Source organism: Melopsittacus undulatus, chromosome 6, assembly GCF_012275295.1.
Source record: "Melopsittacus undulatus isolate bMelUnd1 chromosome 6, bMelUnd1.mat.Z, whole genome shotgun sequence".
Lineage (NCBI taxonomy): Eukaryota > Metazoa > Chordata > Aves > Psittaciformes > Psittaculidae > Melopsittacus > Melopsittacus undulatus.
This window is the reverse complement of record NC_047532.1, coordinates 14,823,211-14,842,904: the sequence shown is the minus strand read 5'-3', so window position 1 is coordinate 14,842,904 and position 19,694 is coordinate 14,823,211. Positions and strand designations below refer to the sequence as shown.

The window sequence follows — 19,694 nt, the reverse complement described above, 5'->3', positions numbered from 1 at the left end:
TGTTTCTATTGTTATTTTTAGTAGTATTATATTGTATTTATTTTAAATATTAAATGGTTCTTATCTCAACCCATGAGTTTTACTTTTCCCCCCCTCATTCTCCTCCCCATCCCACTGGAAGGGGTGGTGAGCAAGCAGCTGCATGGTACTTAGTTGCCAGCTGGGGTTAAACCATGACAATGACACAGATGTTAGGTTAGTGCATGAGGTTTTGTGACACATTCTATATATAGGAAAAGAGGAATCTCATTCTCTTACAGTGCTGTGATAAATTGCTGTTTCCAGTGGTCATCTCAGAGTCTATCAGGATGGATGTGGTGGAAGGTAAATGAAAACCCGGGGTGGTAATTGTAGCTTCTGATACAGCTTTGGGGACAACTTCAGTGGTGTTATTGGCACTGCCAAGTACAGGTGCGATGGTCATGGTATGAGCAGTACGTGATGCTGTGGTTGTAGAAACCAGTGCAGTAGTTGAAGTCATTGGAAGATCTGAAAAACAAGAGCAACATGATATTTGGTTAAAGTCAGTACACAAAGTCAGTACACAAATGGTGCTATAAACCTGGGGAGGATTGTTATGTTTAATGATTAGAAGCAGAAAACCAAATTCCAATTCTATCTATCAAGCAGTCAGACTATTGATAGGTCTCTGCCTGAAGCTACAGAAATGATTTCCTGAAGTCAGGCTGAAATTATTAACAGTAATAAAGCATCTGGATGGAGGGTTGTTGAGAAGTTAAACAACTCATGGTTTGTTCTGTTATTTTCTCAGTACCTCAGAAGACAATGACTTTGTACCAGGGAACTGAATTCTGCACGTTAGGGAAGACTCACTGAAACCACTTGTCTCTTCAGGATATCATCAGGATTGACTGTGGTCCCTCCAGATCCAGTATCAACGTGGCAGATCTTACTGATTTATTGACCATTCACACTGTTAGTACTGGGTCTTATCCTTTCTTTCTCTGTCTTCCTGTATCTTACGCTTTGCAAACCAAGCAAGCTTTCAGTAAAGGGCACCACAATACCGTGTTCAGAAGGCAGCATGTGGTGGAATACACAAGCCAGCATATTCACTGTAAGTATGATGGTTGGAGTAGCACAAGAGTGATGTGATTGTCTTTACCTTTGAAGCATTTTTTCATGTCAGGACCCAGCCACATGTTGTCAGGACAGGCACAGGTGTACTTGGGAGAATGGGGAGAGATCTGAGGTGCAGGGAGACACAAATACTCGCAGCCTCCATTTGGCTGGGGGCTGAGCTCACAGGAATCTGGAGCTGTTCAAGGATGGAAAAAAAGACAAGTTATTTTTCTAATTATTTATTTCTTGTTCTTGGCAAAGAAATACCAGTTCAAGAAGACTCTTCCACTCCCTACCTCACTTAACTGGGCTGCTTAAACACCTCTAGTTTGGAGTAGAGTGAGACTTTACACTGCAGGCAAAACTGCTCAAACATGAGATGAATGGTAGGCAGCACAGTGACAAGGGTAACTCACTGTTATCAGAGGTGTTAATTAAACAGCTATTAACAAATTGCAGAGTTCTCAAGAATTGCTGCTGAATTAATCATGCAGGAACTTCAGACTTTAGGCACTGATTTCACATTATTACCTGTGCTTTCTCTCTCATTGAGGGCCACTAGGAAGCATTTCATTTCCTAGCTCAAATAAACCTCATTTAGGCCTTACCTTTGGGCTGCTTTAACTCGTGGAATACCACAATGTCATGAGGATTATTGAGGTTTTCTGCCAGAATGGAGATGTCCAAACCATTCAGCCTGTTGGCGCTGAAGATCGCTTCATTCTCCAGGTCAGTCCAGAACACTCTGTCCTGCAGGAAACATCACACTGATGAACTCCTCAAATCCAACTCAAGTTGGATTAAACTCCAGTAGTCTGTCACTGCACTGTCTTTCTACCCTGGGGCACCTCTGGTTCACACCATGGCAGCTTTATGGGTTTTTTTTTGGGCACTGGCATTTTGAATGTTCAAAAGCACAGCAACCCTACATGTCTACAAAGTGCTTAGCCATTTTAGTAGCTATGAGACTGAGATGAGGGAGAAGAAAGTGCAGAGTTGCATCCATTCCATTTCTCAACTGTTTGCTTTTTAAAAGACAGGCTGGAGCACAAACAGAACCTAAAGGCCACACCAAAAACCTTAGCTTTGCAGTTTTTTTCCGCTTTCCAAGGTTAAGACCTGCATTGAACAGGTATCCATGAAGAGGCCACTGCCTACAGCACACCTGGGGTGAATATCTATTTATTAATATCTTTTGCATGGCATACTATGACTTAAGATGCAAAATAACTGGTCAAGGAGGTACACAGGAACTGCAGTTATCAAACTGTATTTAGTATTTATCAAACTATTGCTTGCTCAGCTATGTGTGCTGCTGCCTGCTCAACTCATGTGTAATACAGTAAGGAAAGCCACATTACTGGAGAACAAGAGTTATTTATTGAAATCATAATGAAATAAAAAATGAAATTATCAAAAGCAAAAGGGTTGTATGTTATTCAAACCAGCCATTCAGATGAGGAAGGAGATCCTTCCAAACACTGCTGTGACCATCAAGGTAAAGAGCAGCAATGTCCTGGGGAAACCTGTGCCCAGAGTAAGATGCCCAGATACCATGCACATTGCATGGGAGGAGTAAGGGGTTTATGGAAGAGGGTTTTCCTGAGTCAAAAGCCAACCTATTAAAGTGACATGAAAAGAAAGGAGGCTGACACATCCTGTGACATGGAGCCAACCAGACACCTTTCTCTGCTATAGCTTATCTAAGTGAGGGGCCAAAGTTGAACCTTTTGTTCCCATAACTGTTTAGCTGATCACAGAAGGGAGCTTGGCTACAACAGAAGACTCCGCTGTCCTAGGCTAGTGACACTTGACAATCCTCCACCAGGACAGGAACAGCTGAATTGGCTCAATGCTTCCACCCAGCCACAGCAGGAATTTCAGTTATGTCTTCCATAGCTGGGGAACCGTATTCTGGGCTGCATCAAAAGGAGCGTGATCAGCAGGTCAAAGGAGGTGATCCTGCCCCTCTGATCTGCTCTTGTGAGACGTCACTTGAAGCACTGTGTGCAGTTCTGGTGCCCTCAACATAAAAAGGGCATGGAACTGTTGGAACAAGTCCAGAGGAGGCCACGAGGATGATCAGGGGACTGGAGCACCTCCTGTATGAGGACAGGCTGAGAAAGTTGGGGCTGTTCAGCCTGGAGAAGAGAAAGCTGCGTGGAGACCTCTTAGCAGCCTTCCAGTATCTGAAGGGGGCCTACAGGGATGCTGGAGAGGGACTCTTCATTAGGGACTGTAGTGATAGGACAAGGGGTTCAAACTTAAACAGGGGAAGTTTAGATTGGATATAAGGAAGAATTCTTTACTGTAAGGGTGGTGAGGTACTGGAATGGGTTGCCCAGGGAGGTTGTGAATGCTCCATCCCTGGCAGTGTTCAAGACCAGGTTGGATGAAGCCTTGGGTGATATCGTTTAGTGTGAGGTGTCCCTGCCCATGGCAGGGGGGTTGGAACTGGATGATCTTAAGGGTCCTTTCCAACCCTAACTATTCTATGATTCTATGATATATTAGATCTTAAGCATGAGATACATACTGCAAGGAAGCTGGTAGCCATGGGCCCTGGTAGTGGGTAGTTCTGTATGAGCTAACAGCAGCAATGTGGATGCCCATTTAGGTAGTTATTTCTGTAGATCTCAGCAGGTCCGAGTTCTTCCCTGATGGCATTTGAGGTTTGGGATTGTAGTATTTAATTAATTACTGACTGCTTTTATAATGCTGCAGTGTGACACTCAATGGTAAGAAAAGTACTGAATCTACAGCTCAGTGGGTTTTCAATGGAAAACACTGAAGTAGGTGTTCGAAGCCTTTGAAGACAAGCTTATGTCTTTGTAGGATTAGAGCTGTAATTCTGGGGACAGAGAGGTTCCTCTGATATGTGGCAGGGTTTGTGTGTATGTGTGTGTGTGTGTGTCACACCTGGAGCAGTTCAGCCTGAAAGAGAATTCTCTGACCCCTTCAGCACCACATGAACATAAATCTTCATAATGCCAAGTACCCCTCCATCAGCAACACACTGGTTACAGTGACTGCAGGGGGAGCCCTGCCAGGCCCTTGCTGCATAGATACTCCCAGGCCTTTGTATGAACATTTGGCTCAATTCAAACCAAGGAAACCCCATTTTCCAATTCTGTGGGAGGTGTTATGCTGGGCACCTCTATCCTCATGGATACACTCATGCTACATTCGGTAGAAGCATGATATGACTGATGCATTGCTCCTGATTAAGGGTGTTAGAGAATACTTTTCCCCACTGAACCCACATCAGGTTAATCAGTTTCTACAGCAGCGACCGCCCTCGCTGAGCTTTCGTTGCTATGCAAAAGGCAGAGTTTTTAATCAAGAGCTGAGACCTCTTGCAGCCTCCAGTCTGTTCCACAGCCAGTTTTGACTCTTACCTCAAACACTGCTAAGCCGAAAGGATGGCTTAGATCATCCGCAGAAGAGATCAGAACTTTCCTGTTGCTGCCGTTGAAATCAATGCAGGACAGTGAATGCAATTTGGAGTCTACCCAGTAGAGACGCTGATTCAGCAAATCTGAGAAGTGAAACACAATGAAGCAGAATTACACACAGCTCCTGCACTCTTTTTCTCTTGCCCAGCATGTTTTTCCTGCTGGCAGCATGACTAATCTCTTTATTATTGGGCCCTATTTTTTTTAACACTAGCTCTGATTTTGACTCAGTGCCCATATATGCTGGGATAAGACCCTATAAATAAGATTAAAAAGGAGGAACATTCTGTTGTGTGTGGGGAATGGCTGACTGACAGCTTTGTACAATGAGGTCCTTTTGTTACCAGGAGGAGCAGGCCAGCAGCGGTGTGGGCTTCCCAGAGTCACCACTCATCATCCCTCTCAAGACTATTCAGTCCTTGGCCTCTTGCTGAAGGACAACTGTGGTTCAAATGAAACACTTCTCTGAAGGAGCTGTGATTTACACATTTTCAGGGAAGAATCATCCTGGGTCCTGAAGCTTTGCTGTGCTCCAGGTTGGGGAAGGCTGGTGGGGGGGACACTCCCACCAAAGCCAAACAGGTTTTGAGGAGGGTGCAGGTCAGAGTAGAAGGGAAGGATTCTGTGTTACTTCAAGTACTAAGCACTGAATTTCTCTTTCTGGAGTAAATTCACTCATTTTGGACGAGATTCACTGAACAGAATGCCAGTGGATGAGTGCCAACACAAAACAAGTTCTTTAATTAAACAAGTCATTAATTAATTTCTTAATTACTAAAGGATAATATTTTTTGTTCACAGCAGTAGCACTTCAGCACCATGCACTGGTAGCAGCACTTTCTCCTCCATCCTTGTCACAGCCAGAATTTTCAGATATAAAACCAAGCAAAGAACCTCACATTTACAGTGTCAAACACAGACAGCTGTAACTCCAGAGGAAGGTGTTCCCTGTAGCCCCATGAGAGCAGGAAATCCCCTTTCTCCTGTGACTTGGTGTGCAGTGAGAGTGACCACAGCCCACTGTGGGCCAATGGGATCATACAATGCTTTGGGTTGGAAGGGACCTTAAAGATCATCTTGTTCCAACCCCCTCACCATGGGCAGGGACACTCTTGATCAAAGACCTGCCCAACCTGGCATTGAGCACTTCCAGGGACGGGCAGCCACAGCTTCTCTGGGCACCCTGTGCCAGCGCCTCAGCACCCTCATAGTGAAAAATATTTTTCCTACGATCTCATCTCAGTCTCCCCTCTATCAGGTTAAAGCCATTCCCCTTGTCTTGTCACTACAGACCCTTGTAAAAAGTCCCTCTCCAGATTTCCTGTAGCCCCTTTAGACACTGGAGCTGCTCTAAGGTCTCCCCTTCAGGAGCCTTCTCCAGGCTGAACCAGCTCAGCTCTCTCATCCTGTCTTCATAGGATGCAAGGTACAAGCCAAGATAGGTTCCATCTCACCACCCTGAACCCAAGTGTCTGGGCAGGCATGTTGATGTGAAAGGGGCTTTGCAAGCCATGTGTCTTCCCTTGCTGTACTCACTGAGCACTGCCTTTGTGCAGTTACAATTTTGTTTTTACAATTAGTAATAAAAATGAATTGATGTCAGCCACAGCAGGTGCTGTAGCTCTTCTCTGGGCTCTTACCAAGTGTGATGCCATTTGGCCACTCGATGTTGTCTGTCACCAGCACTTGTCGACCCACACCATTCAGGCCAGCCTTCTCAATCTTAGCTTTGTCTCCCCAGTCAGACCAGTACATGAACCTGAAGGAGAAAGATGGAACACCACAGTAAATTGGACTCTAGTGTAAGAAATCTGCACTAATAATCAGGGTAGATAGAACATGCCCTGTTCCCTCTTCAGTGAATCCTAGGATGGACCTGATGGAGCTACATACTGATCCACAGCTTCTCTTACACAGGACTTGCACCAGAAGTGCAAGCTGTGGCCTTTCAAAGACTCAGTTGAACTATCTCAGCAGTGCTATTTCACGTCAATGGATCTATCTTAAAGGGCACCTGAAGTCTTGATGAGGTTAAGAACCACCCACAAGTTTGTAAGAGAGGCAGAAAGATGACTGGAACGTCTCCATTGGCAAAGGGAGTGTTTGAGGTCTTTACACCTACCTGCGTGTGGGATCAACAGCAATGGCTCTTGGCTCACTGAGATCACTGTTGAAAAGTGTCCTCCTCCTGCTTCCATCTGCAGTGGCCACTGAGATGGTCTTGTTTCCAGAATCCGTCCAGTAGATGTTCTTATGGACCCAATCTATTGCCAGTCCTTCGGGAGAGTTCAGCTGGCTGTCTATCAGAATCACCTGCTCGGCAGTGTCGCTCGCTTTGTCTATGTAGGCACTGCAAAGACAGGACTCGTCATGGCACTGACATGGCACAGAGAGGGCCGTGCACACGTGCATGGGGTTGTCCCTCAGGCAGCTGAATGCCAGGTAGCACCTCTGCATTGCCATGGAAAGAAAGCACACAAGCGGCTGCGTGGGTGACATAGAAACCTTTATGGCATGCAGTGCTGCAACCTTCAGCTTTCCTACAGCTTGTTCTTATTTCCCTACTCCTGGGTGACAGGCATTTCTAGAACAGGGAACTGGCATTCCATTTTTCTACCTGCTTCCTGCAATAACTGCACAATTCAGGAAAATATTTGACTTCAGGCATGTTGATTTCAATAGCATCAATTCATGGGATTTATGGACATCAGAAATGTCTCTAGTGCTCAGCTGAGCAGAGATGAATTCAGCATGTAAAGAAACATGCTTAAATGTACTGAATTAGGACCTGTGTAACTAATTATGATTCATCAAAGGGATTCATGGAGCTGTACTAATTTGGCAAGTGATCTCGTTAGGTACAAAGAAAATGTTCACTAAACATCAATGGCAGCCTCCACATCTTTCCAAACACTAGTGGAAGGCAGCAAACTCCACATGGATATTTCGTAAGCCACTCAATGTTGTGCCTACAAGCACACAGGCTGATTCTGCACTGTTGCCCCTGCACCAGCACCAATTGCACCAAGTGAACGGAGATGGAGTTAAGAGTTTGCATGCTTAGTCTGGCTCTTAACATTAACTTGGTACATCTTAAAAAAGATTGTTGTTTCTGTTTGATGAGCAGCACATGTTAACTACACAACTCCAGGCCAGGTAACTCCTCCTCAGTGTTAACAGCGTGTTCAGTACTTCCTGTCCACCACTGCTGCACTGTACCCTCAGCCTCACTTGCTACACTTGGTGGGGAAGCTGAGAGAGGCTCCTGTGGCTTTCAGAATGGGAGGGCTGAAGTACAGGTGACACTGCAATTCTCTCAGCAACTAAATCTTGTAACAGATCTTCTGACACCCCAAAGGGGACATCACCTCAGTAGGAGAGGAGCTGGGAAGGCAAGTGAGGTTCATTAAGAAAGATGGGATCTCTTGTCAGCAATTACCTCCTGTCCCAGTTTTCACATTGTGACAGCCTCTCAACTATAGACTGCTTTTCTCCAAGGACTCCTGCAGGTGAGTCCTGTTCTCTGCTGGAAGAACATGGTGGCCTTTTGTTTAGAAGTGTTTGATATTAGTGATGGTAGCAGTATCTTAAACAGTAACTGTTGAGAATTTACAACTGCACAGCTTGCTCTGCAGACAAAGTGGGACTTACAACAAAGCTCATGCAAGTAGCATTAAGAAAGAGAAAAATCCTGCTGTTTGGAGAAAGACAAAGGCATGGTGTAGCCATGTCCAGGGTGTGTACGCTGTTCAGTGGCCCCCAGTGCCCCAGGGCACTTGCTGTCAGCTGCAGAAGCAGCAGTGAGTCTCAAGTAACTGTGTATGCATATAAAACCCTTACCCACCCTGCCTGTGACTTCAGAATCAGGCTCAGTGAAAGCAACTTTCTCCTATGCTGTCTCCCCATGTTAAGAGCCCTACAGACTCAGGGTACCTGCCAAGCTACTCAAGTGCTTCATACTCAGCACAGCCCGTGCAAATTTCCCTGCCAATAGCACGGGAGATACCAGAGCCTACAGAAACCCTGCCTTGGCTCCCACACACTGAAACCAAACAACCTTTGCCTGATCATTAGCTAAAATCCAGAACAAATCACTGTAGAAGCTGCAATAGGGTGCAATAGCTATGCAAATGAGAATATACGTGGGGCATTTTCAGCACATAAATTAAATACATTTTTAACTAGGCACACTCACAAAGCCCTGGTACATAATAATGTGATGAGTGCCACAGAACAGCTCAAGGAGTAAGGAGAATCACAGCATGTGTGCTGTGGTCAAGTGCTGTGAATTTAGACCCAGTCTAGCAGAGTCTACAGTGGGCAGCCATTATCTGTACTGCTGCCTCCTTGCTCCCACCATTTGCCTCCTTTGTGCTTTCAGTCTCTTGTGGTTTCACGTACAGCAAGCACGCAGCACAGCAGCAGTCTCACACAGCACTGCTTGGCAATAGTATGATTCAGTAAACATCTATGTGTAATTGCACAAATGCAGCAGGATCTATTATTGACAAAAAGCCTTCCTGCACTATCAAACCAGATCACTGCACAAGGCCCTGATTTCTTTATCAGTTCCTAAAGAAGCTTAAAAAGTCTGGGCTGCAACAGGTAATCCAGTAAGGGAAGAAAAGCCCTTGGGTATCCTGCACTGCTCTCTGCAGGTTGTCCTTTAAGGATGCAGGTTGAACCATAGGTTTGGGAAGGTACCAAACCACTCGTGCCCCTTACCTGTAGATTTTTCTGTAGAACAGATCACACCAGTATATCCTGTTTGTGGACACCTCCACGTCCAGCGCCACGACATTCTTCAGCATGGGAATGAGGCGAGAGTAGTCCCTTTTCACCAGGTCTATCTTGCGGACCTCATGGCGGTTGGTGAAGATCAGGTATGGGCTCTTGCCTACCACAGAAAAGCAGTCAGTTTAGCAGCTGACCCAAGGGCTGGACTCAGCTTTCATTTCTCTTATCAGTCACTGATAGTTCTGCTTTGTAAAGAAGCTTTACACCACCCCAGAAGCAAGTGTAAATGGCTTCCAGAGGCAGAGCTATTATGTGGACATGGAGGACCACAGCATCTCTATGGTCACTAGAGGTACACTAGCTCTTGGTCTGCCCATTCTGCTAAGCCACAAGCAAAAGTCTAGGGAATGTTCTCACCTGCAATCACACATTTTAGATACAATATCCATGGACCAGATTTTGGTGACTCATGGCCAGGACAAGGAAGAGAAGGAAGCCCAGGATCTGGGCTGGCTGGAAGGAAGGCAGACAGACAGACTCAAGGTATCACAGAGCCACACTGAATCCAGCAAAGCCAGGACTGGTTGCTGGAGAGGAATTTTTGACTGCCATGTACATGCAGAACTCAGGAAATTCACATCTCTCTTGTGGGGGAGGGGACAGAGTCAGCATCCTGGGTGCTGATGATACTGCTACTCCAGTCACAGTCTCACACCAGCTGAGGCTGAAGCCTCTCAAGCATAAGGTTGACCTGAATTTTCCAGGAGACAGGAGAGCAGGACATACAGATATCAATAGTTACTTTGCTTAGAAGACCATAGCCAGCACCTTAGCCTCCATGGTCATTCACAGTTGACCCAATGGAGGCCAGTTTCCTACCAAAGGAGGCAGGCATCTGTGTCTCTAGCTTAGACCAGGAGGTGCATGTCCTTGTCCTCTCCAACAGTAGCCAGCTGAAGATCCTAGCAAAGAGTGTCCTTCCACTGGGACTAAGGAACATGACACTGAGAGGGAAGAGCTGGGACAAGGTTCTAGCTCTGGAATACATCATGCACAGACTCTTTGCCACAACAGAGTTTTCAAACCAACAAGCAGGTCACTGTCCCAGAATTTGGGTCAGTCCTAACTCATGGCAGGTGTGAGACTAACAGACTTTATGAGGACAGCAGAGCACTGTGTCTACCACATAGAACTTGGGAAGGAAGAGGCTACAGAGGTGTGCAGGAGAGCACAAGAGAAGCAACTCTATATTGCAGGTAACTCACCCTGCCCCAAAAGACCCACCATTTCCATTAAACCACCCCCACCTGCATGGCTAATGCTTAGTGTGCCCAATTCAGCTTTCTATCCCTCTGACATTAACATTCATTTCTGCAATAAGGTCAAGCAAACTGCTGGTGTTCATGTTGGTATTTGCATAGGAGGGTGGCGAGGTGGCTAACCCACTGTGCTTTAATTGGCATGTTTTCTTCCTTTAACAGCACCACCACTAAATGCTTTTGCTGCACTGTTTTTAATAACACCTGTCAAAAGACTTTCTTTCCTAGTTTCAGCTTCAAACAGCCAGCTAGTGACTGTAATCTTGCTCTGTACACTGTTAAAATATTCTGATCTGCATGATCAGTAGTTCTTGCCTAGAGACGCATCTGCTATCACTGCAGCAGTTCTGTGCTGCTTGGAATGAAATGTCTTTGCTAGTTTCCTTTTGTTTCTGTTCCTCCAGCCTAAGCCCTGCAAGCACGTTTTCTTATCAGAGTTGGGATGTTGAGCAAGCAGAGTTGAAGTGCCTGCGGTGTTGTCTTACCTACAGCTTTGCAGTTCTTGGACAGGGTGTCCATCTCGTATCCTTCGTAGCACTCGCATTTGTAGTCCCCCTTGTAATTAATGCAGATCTGGCTACAAGCGTCTGGATTCTCACATTCATCTATGTCTGAAAGGAGTGTTTGAAACCCATCAATAACTTGAAATCAAACCATCTGTGATGGAGCAACGCTGAAGTGAATATAATCACGTCTCTGTATGGTGAAACACAAGGGACTGCTGTTTGCATGTAAATTACCTCCACACGTTTTTTTATCCAGAAGCTTGTATCCGGGTGGGCATTCACATTCATAACCAATCTTCAAGTCTTTGCATATGTGTGAGCAACCACCGTTGTTCATAGAGCACTCATTAATACCTGAAAGGGATACACAGATTATCTGTAACATTTAGTTGTAAGACTGAACAAAATTAAGAGATATCCTGAGACATTTTCCCATATATCATAGCTTTTGGTAGCCAGGAGCTGGCCACAGAGCATATGAGTGACTTCACAGATAGGAAGCCACCACCATATCACTTTCTAGCTCTTTATTATTCCAAACCAACACTGTAGGATCATTTGAAAAGCTAGTGCCTAAACGAACAGGGAGCCCTGGGGATACAGTGTATGTGAGTCTCTGCATCTCATCCCATCAGAGAGCTGCTGCTTTGAGCATGTTCTGCCACATGTGAGAAACTTCCAAGGGACCTAAGGGCTCTCTCCAGGAGGCTCCTTCTTCCCCATGAGCTGGTTCATGTTGATTTTTCTGAACAGTCTCTCTGAGCTTTAATAATTCATGCTGGGGGAGTCTCACCTCCCAGGGGCCAGCTGTTTTGAAATACTATTTTCCCATCTAGCTCCAAGGAATGATCTATGTGAAAATTCCAGAAAACACCGCAGTACAGTCTGTCAGAGATGCTCCATTAACACTGAGGTACAGTCCTCCCACAGGCACATCCCACACTACAGCCTCTGCTGGCAGCCTGCATCAGCCCAAGTGTGCAATTTATGAGGTAACAGCCCCAGTCCTTTCCTGGGTCCCTATTGGATCCCAAGGCCACCTTTCTGATCCTGCCTTCAAGTGCTGAAATGAAAAACAGACTATGTGGATTCTTGTAATCGGAACTGCACGAGAAGTTGAGGAAAGCAGGTCTCCTGTCAGAAATAACATTTATTGTTATAATTAACCTATGCAAGGTGTAGAAGTCCTCTCTCTAAGTAAGAATGCTGAAGAGAAGCTGTGGGATTTCAGGGATAGTGGGCTAACTAGAACAAGCAAAACTGATCCGCTTCAATCTATAATGCAATTTAAAGGCGAATTTTTCATTTATCTCTTATTTCTTGCTTCCTTGCACACTGCAGGTGAGCAGTATAGCAGAGTCATTAAACTAGGGCTCTTCGAAGAAAATGAAAACAACCACAAGCTAATGAAGTCAGGAAGACTAGGAAAATGCCATGCCAGAAGGAACCCCATCTCAGCTCTGGGATGCTTTCACCTTCCTATCAAAGCCACACACATACAGATATCAATACATTATTAATAGAGCAAGTTCACTAGGCTCCAAGAAGACATCCACAGAGTCACTGTGCATTGTCACTGATGTTTATTAATGGGTATCATATATTCCTGTCCTTGCACAGAACTCCAGAAAATGGGGTCATAAACATGCGCAACTGCTCTCTGCAAAATACTACAAAGGCTGTTTCAACTAACAAGCAAACTCACTCAGATGATTCCCATAGTTTCAGAGGTACTTTGTGGATTGGAGAGACTGTAAATTAAGTGCTGGTTCACTTGCTGCATTTCTCAATTGGAGGTGAGGAGGAGCTTGGCAGAGACATGAGCCTGTTCTCTTTCTGCTGGGCAGCTGCTGCCCATTACCTAAGTTCAGCAGTATATTCACTGCCTGCCTAAAATAAGACAAGTGATGCTCAGTCTTCTGTCGTGCTTTCTTTTGGCAATCTTGGAGGGCACTGCAGCGTCTAGCACACAGCTAGACAGACACACCAAGATGAGGAGCATGTCCTGCATCTCCTGCCTTCTGTGTGGATTACTTCTGTGTGGGTGTTACATTCACAGCAATCCACATCACTCAAAGAAACATGTTTTCTTTGGGGGCTATTCTCTGCTCAGCTTCCTGACTCAAAACCACACTTCACTGCCAGCTTGGGACTGCACCTTGTCAGCCAGGGCACCAAGCTGAGCTGTGCCACTGCCCTGTCTCCTGAGACAAACTGGGCTGTTAGCTTTGTTGAGAGACCTCCACAGACAGACAAGTTACAACACCCACTCAGAAAGACAGGAAGATGTGGATTAGTGTAAGAAGGAAACAAGGACATACTGAAAGCACAAGGTAAGAGCATCCTCAGTAGGCACTGATACAGAAGAAAGACTGACAGTGTTTCCTGCATGTGAGTTATTTCTAAGGCAGGCACTGAGCTCCATGCTACTGGTGCTCCATGAATGACATCATGGAAAGAGTCTCTCTGCCCGAGACATTTCTGCACTGGGAAACAAATCCAGTGTGTCTGAGTAATACTGCGGATCGGGGCTGGTGCCCACAGTGTCTGGTGGGAGGGAAAGGTGACAGAGGAGCTGCCCTAGTGAGAGTGGCACAGCTCTCTGGTGTGGGCTTTCCATTCTGTTGACTCTGACATGCAGAGCTGGCTCTTATGGCTTGAGCATTGTCACCAGCCCAGAGTGAGCAGGAAGCTGCAGAGAATTACCTGCTGTCATTTCTAAGGGAAGCAGCAGCAACAACATGTAAAATCAAAAAATAATGAAGTCATCTCTCAATTATCTCTCTACATGTTTTCATATCAGAAGTATTTTCCCAGTGTTAAATTGTTATGATGCTATGATTGTCTTACAATTCAGAGATAATTTAGGCAGTAAGGCTAAAAAAACTGGTCTGTGCTGTAGAGGACACTAATATCTGAGGAGAGGGGGAATTCCTGCTTCCTAGACCCATGCCCAGTTCATACGTCCCTCCAAGTATAAAAGCTGAGCTGAAAAGGGCACAGTTCAAACTTACAGATGATCAGACTAGGCTACTAATTATATTCATATGAAGGGTGATGAAAGAATAAAGGCAAGGAAAGAGAAGCAGAGTGAGAAATAGCATTAGCAGCTACATGTGGTTACACTCAAAGCTGTGAGCACCAGATGGAGAAGAGGGGAAGCAGTTACAACAGGAGCAACACGTAGAAGGCAAGTACTGTACCACATTCTTTCAGAGGCTCGTCAGACCAGTCCCTGCAGTCTCTATGTGAATCGCACACTTTGCCTCCGTCAATGCACTCTCCACTCTTACACTGAAACTTGCTGGGACTTTCACATGCTGACTCTGTCATTTCGGGCAAGAGAGGAAAGCAACTAAGTTAGACGAGGGTGGTGACAATGAACAGCCTGACATAAAGCTTCAAGAGAGTGCCATTAGCAGAAATAGGATGGGATTAAGCAAATGAACATTAAGCCTGAGTATCATGCAAGGTACTTTTCAGGTCTTACAGTCTGCAGGGTCAGCACAATCATCTCTCCCATGCAACCCCACTGCCAGAACGGCTTAAAACTCTCTACAGGAACAGCCCACTATGGCCCAGAGGAGCAGTACAGGCTTCTTTCCCTTCCAATGGCCACACAGCTCTCACAGGCTCACACCATGGAGTGTAAGCACTGCAGATCTTTCTGTACCTACCTTGTATGCAGCCTGCCTCATCGCTGTTGTCAGGACAGTCATGCACCTTGTCACATTGCTTTGCTCCATGGATACAGGTCCCATCACCACACTGGAATTCATCCGGCTGGCAGGTCACCAGAGCTTTAAGACAATGCATCCAAGCATTAGCTACACAGGACTTGAATCTTTTGTGGTACCTTTAAGTCATGTACTCTGACACTGCTGGAGTTCTGTAGTCTCTGTCAGCAAATCTCATAAAGCATTGGCTGCTTCCACCAAAGCAACTGAGGCAGATCCTGTGCCCCTCTGCCACCTCAGATCACTCTCTACATCCTTGAGAAAAGAGCCCCAAAACCCATATGACCAGATCTAGTCAAAACAGAATAGTGCAGGCAGTAAAGCTTCTTGGGTAAGACACAAGAAAACAAGCAGGCAGCAAAACTATTAGCAGTGGAGCCTCCCTGGGGTCCTAACTCTGTGTGAGAGGCCAGGCTGCCTTCCGACTAGGAGTGCAAAGTGGCACTGGAAAGGCAAAGGAGAGCTTCTTAGCTCTCCTTCCTTCAGAAAAAGTTGTATTTAAGAAATATTTCAAAACATGTTCAGGCTAAGGACATGGGCAAGACATACATGTATTGACTCTGCCAAAGCCAGTGTGGCCACGCTGGGAACAAAGCTTAGTAACTCAGACATATCATTCAGGTTACTAAATGCCCATGAGCTAACAGATAGAAGGTGGCAGAAGAGCTTCACTGCACTGCAAATTGGTGTTTCCTTGGGGTTACAGGCAAAAACCACCTAGACAGCTTCAGGCCAGATTTCAAGCCCAAAGCTCATTTGCTCACGTCAGATTCTTACAGACTCAAAAAAAAATCTGGTAAATATCAAAGTTGGGGGGAAAAATAAAACACACAGCTGCACTGATGTACATAGCTAAGTGATCTTCTGTGCAGCTGCTTCACAGAATCACAGAATCCCAAGGGTTGGAAGGGACCTTGAAAGATCATCTAGTCCAACCCCCCTGCAAGAGCAGGGTAACCTAGAGTACATCACACAGGAACTTGTCCAGGCGGGCCTTGAATATCTCCAGCGTAGGAGACTCCACAACCTCCCTGGGCAACTTGTTCCAGTGCTCTGTCACTCTTACAGTAAAGAAGTTCTTCCTGATGTTAACATGGAACCTCCTATGCTCCAGTTTACACCCATTGCCCCTTGTCCTATCACTGGATATCACTGAAAAAAAGCCTAGCTCCATCATCCTGACACCCACCCTTTACATATTTGTAAACACTGATGAGGTCACCCCTCAGTCTCTTCCAAGCTAAAGAGACCCAGCTCCCTCAGCCTCTCCTCATAAAGGAGGTGTTCCACTCCCTTCATCATCTTTGTGGCTCTGCACTGGACTCTTTCAAGCAATTCCCTGTCATACTAAAAGCAGTCAAGTTTCCCTCCCCAAGGTTACACAAATGAGAGACCTCCCTAGCTGGGTCCAGACTTGTGCTAAGAAGGGTACAGGCACTTACTAGCCAGCAAAAGGCTGCAGCTTTTGCAGTTCACTGGCAAAACCAGCTCCTCATTCCTGGGACATATTCTGCAGCTTACTTCTGAAGGGCCCATCTTACAGACGTTGTCTTCAAATCCTATTAAGGCAGCACACCCTGGAGAGCTCTTGATTCTAACCTTTCTATCTTGCTGATTATGTCCTGGTATCACATGACAGAAAATCACTGCCTCTGAATAGCTACAGGAGGTCAGCACTAATGTTACTACATGGAGGTGAGAGCTATGTGGCAGATCTTCCCTGACAATTTGACAAACTGGTTCTAATATAAAAATTACTACTTGCAGACAACTCAGGACTAGCCACAGATATGAAATGAGTTAGCATCGATACCATAAAGTATCAGTTGCACAAAGGCTAGGTATTGTTGGTGACTGCATCCCACAGGACACAGGATCTGGATTCATGACCACTTCACTGGACTTAGCTCTGGTGCATCTTCAGCTGGCAAGGGGCACAACAGACAGGAAAAGCCACAACTGCAGGGCTGGTGGGGGAAGGGAGGAATCCTGCCTTTAGAAATACACGGTATTCACATGAGGAAAGTCTGGAAATAGCACTGCTCCTTGGAGAGGAAAGCCATATGCACTATATTCATAAAGAGCTGAAAAGAGAGAAATATCCCAAGCAATAAAAAGAGTTATGGGACCAGCTGTGTTGCCACATTTCAGTTAATAAACCCAGGCACAGAAATGGGAAACCTCAGTGGGACATCTGGGACAGCAGCTCCAAACTAAGCATATGGGGACTACTGCTCTAAATGGAGAAAAATGAAGGAGAGGAGGAAGCAAAGCTGTGGTCTGGAAAAAGCAGACCACACATTTGGAAGTGGCACTGAGAGCTCCTGCAGTGAAGCACAGGCACTTGTGCTTGAACTGTTCCGGCTGCATACAACCACCTGCCTGGAGAAGCCCTGCCAATAGAGAGACCACCTTCCCACTCTTGACCTCTTCTGAGCTAAACCTTGGCCATTGCAAAGCTTTTCCTACTGCCTAGCCGAAAATACCTATGCTGCAATTATTTCTTGTCTTCACCCCCAACATGAAAACCAGTTTACTTCACCTCTTTCAAGTATTAACTCCCACAAAAGTTTAACATGGAATGAAAGCTAATTGGAGTCTTTGCAAGAGCAGGAACAGGTCTCCATTTTATCAAGTAAATCTGCATGACAACAGCTACAGATTTGGAAGATAGGCATTACAAAGCCTACTAATTGTTCTCAACTGTAATCTTCAAAGCTCTTCTAAAAAGCAGTTATAGTTAGATGCTAAGAATAGAAAGGTTTCTAATCCTAAAACAAGATGAAGGAAAATTTTGCAGGAATTGTGAAGACAATGTTGAACAAGCAAGACTGAGAGAAATGACAGCACAGCTCTTAGCTCAGTTGCTAGAGGGACTGCAAAACATGCATGTGGGATTGTACAACATCACTGCCCAAAGCTTTTGCTTCAAGAAGGGAGAGAAGTTTGGAGGTCAAGCTTGGTTTCCTGGCTCACTTCTCATTCAAGCAAAGCTGTGAGGAATGGCCCCTGAGACTTTTAACAGACTAAAAAGAGCAGATGCAGTAACAGCTCTTACTGATCACAAAGATATTAAGGTATACATACAGCATTTCTATTTCTTGGTGCATTTTTCAGTAGGAGGAGAGAGAAGACTATGTTTATACCTGGCCTGGAGAGCATAAGTTTGAGGGAAGAGGGCCAGGAACTTTGTTATCCTGAAGCTGGGACACAAACCCATCTCAGCACCACTGGCAGAGTTGACAGCAGGTTGCCATCAGGGCCATTCCCAAAGCAGAGCAATATCCTAAGACGAGGGAAGAGCTGTGCTGCTTATTTGCACAAGATGTTCAGAAAATTGCTGTGCTATTTCGGAGGGTTTAAACCAGGGAAATCTCAGCAGTTTTACAGCCATCTCCTCTGCTCTGCAAATCAAATATGGAACGATTTACCAAAGCCCTGCTAAATTAACAGGCACACTCAGACAGACACACTTCCCATTTGCAAATACTGGGCTCAAAGCTGTACTGCTCAAATTCAGCAGATACATTCCAGATTCCAAGTCTCAGCATATGTTTCTTGTGTCTTCTGTTTCCATATCCCCAAATAAACTTCACCTCAAGAAAATCCCTGCATTTGCAAAATGCATCAATCCCATTTAATAGATGGGGAGATAAAGGCACAAAAGTGTGAGGTGAGGTCCCAAGGGATCTGTTCTATTTGCATTGTTTAGTCTCCCTCCTAGATGCCCTAATGTGAGCTGCAAAGGGTATTTTAAAATATAGTAATTCCAGATTTGGAGACTAATATATCTAATGTAATGTTAATTTTATAAATACATATATACATAAAGGTATATATACTAAAGAAATACCCCAGCCACTCCATGTTCTCACACAGCTTTCCTGAAATGATTCATTCCCTATTTATTTGCTGTCTTGCTGCCAAAACACGTTCACCGATTGTCACCCTTCATTTCTGCTCTCCTCGTTTATCACCCCAAAATGCTTACAACAAATGACTGGTGATGGCCTCATGACATTCTTTTTTTAAAGCATTAGCTCCCAACTCTCCCTTTTATAGAGTGCAAACCCCAAACGATTCCCATTTGTGAGAGGAGATGTAGTGCTGGTATCTTCAGTTTTAACCAAGTCAAGCCTAGTGGTACTTATGCCATCCCTGATGCTAAGGGGATAGAGCACTGTCATACACCTCTAACTCATGGTACTGATCTCAAAACCAGAATTTATCGAGAAGGGGAAAAAATAAAGGTCAATTCCTAAACTCTTCAGTCCAGCAGATGAGCAGTGATACTGAGTTTCCAGAGCTCTGGGGTCAAAACTAAGGTTGCTTCCCCATCCTAAATGCAGCTGTTTCTTACTGCAGACATGTGCACTCAAGCAACAGCTGCATTTAGGATGGGGAAGCAAACTTAGTTTTGATCCCTGACCCAGTAGTCCTCTCCTGGCTTAAAGATTCCCCCCTGTCCGGTGGTGTAAACAGCAACAGGCACATCTGTGGCACCGGGGTGACTCTTGGCTTGCATGGTTGAAAACGGCAGAACCAGCCGTTCTGTACAGAGGAGCAGTGGAGTAGCTAAAACATGGTGCTTTGAATCCCACTGTTTCCTGGACCACAAGACTGAAAGCAGCAGGAGCAGCTCACATGCTCGTTTCTCCTGGGCAGATAAGCTGCACATTGTGTTGTGCTGAGACTTAGAAAAAACTTCAAGTGCTGAATCTCTGCTAGTCAGAGATATTATTGTCTCAAGTCAGCTCTGCCACATTTCCTCCTTCCTCCACTGGTTGTCAGCACTGTGCTGTGCTGCAGCGGTGTCCAGCTGCGTCTTTGCCCCAGGGAGGCTGCCCTTGGAGTACC

At 45.4% G+C, this 19,694-nt stretch overlaps 1 protein-coding gene and 1 long non-coding RNA gene across 3 annotated transcripts in view; one reads left to right on the top strand and one right to left on the bottom strand.

Annotated features, from left to right (window-relative positions):
- LOC117436249 (uncharacterized) overlaps positions 1–2,449 on the top strand; it is a 29,041-nt gene extending 26,592 nt beyond the window's left edge. Inside the window, exon 3 of the long non-coding RNA XR_004549665.1 lies at positions 261–2,449. This is a non-coding gene — a long non-coding RNA (uncharacterized lncRNA). The remainder of the gene's footprint in view (positions 1–260) is intronic.
- The window catches only part of LRP8 (LDL receptor related protein 8), a 192,437-nt gene that overhangs the window by 6,115 nt on the left and 166,628 nt on the right, over positions 1–19,694 (bottom strand). The window contains exons 6-16 of one of the 2 annotated variants that reach the window (XM_034063524.1): positions 14,778–14,900; positions 14,304–14,426; positions 11,335–11,454; positions 11,080–11,205; positions 9,264–9,435; positions 6,661–6,888; positions 6,179–6,297; positions 4,482–4,621; positions 1,692–1,833; positions 1,127–1,279; positions 259–489 (exon numbers count right to left, since the gene is read on the bottom strand). In XM_034063524.1, coding sequence (XP_033919415.1) covers positions 259–489; positions 1,127–1,279; positions 1,692–1,833; positions 4,482–4,621; positions 6,179–6,297; positions 6,661–6,888; positions 9,264–9,435; positions 11,080–11,205; positions 11,335–11,454; positions 14,304–14,426; positions 14,778–14,900 — 1,677 coding nt within the window. The remainder of the gene's footprint in view (positions 1–258; positions 490–1,126; positions 1,280–1,691; positions 1,834–4,481; positions 4,622–6,178; positions 6,298–6,660; positions 6,889–9,263; positions 9,436–11,079; positions 11,206–11,334; positions 11,455–14,303; positions 14,427–14,777; positions 14,901–19,694) is intronic. The other variant, XM_034063525.1, reaches the window with a different exon arrangement.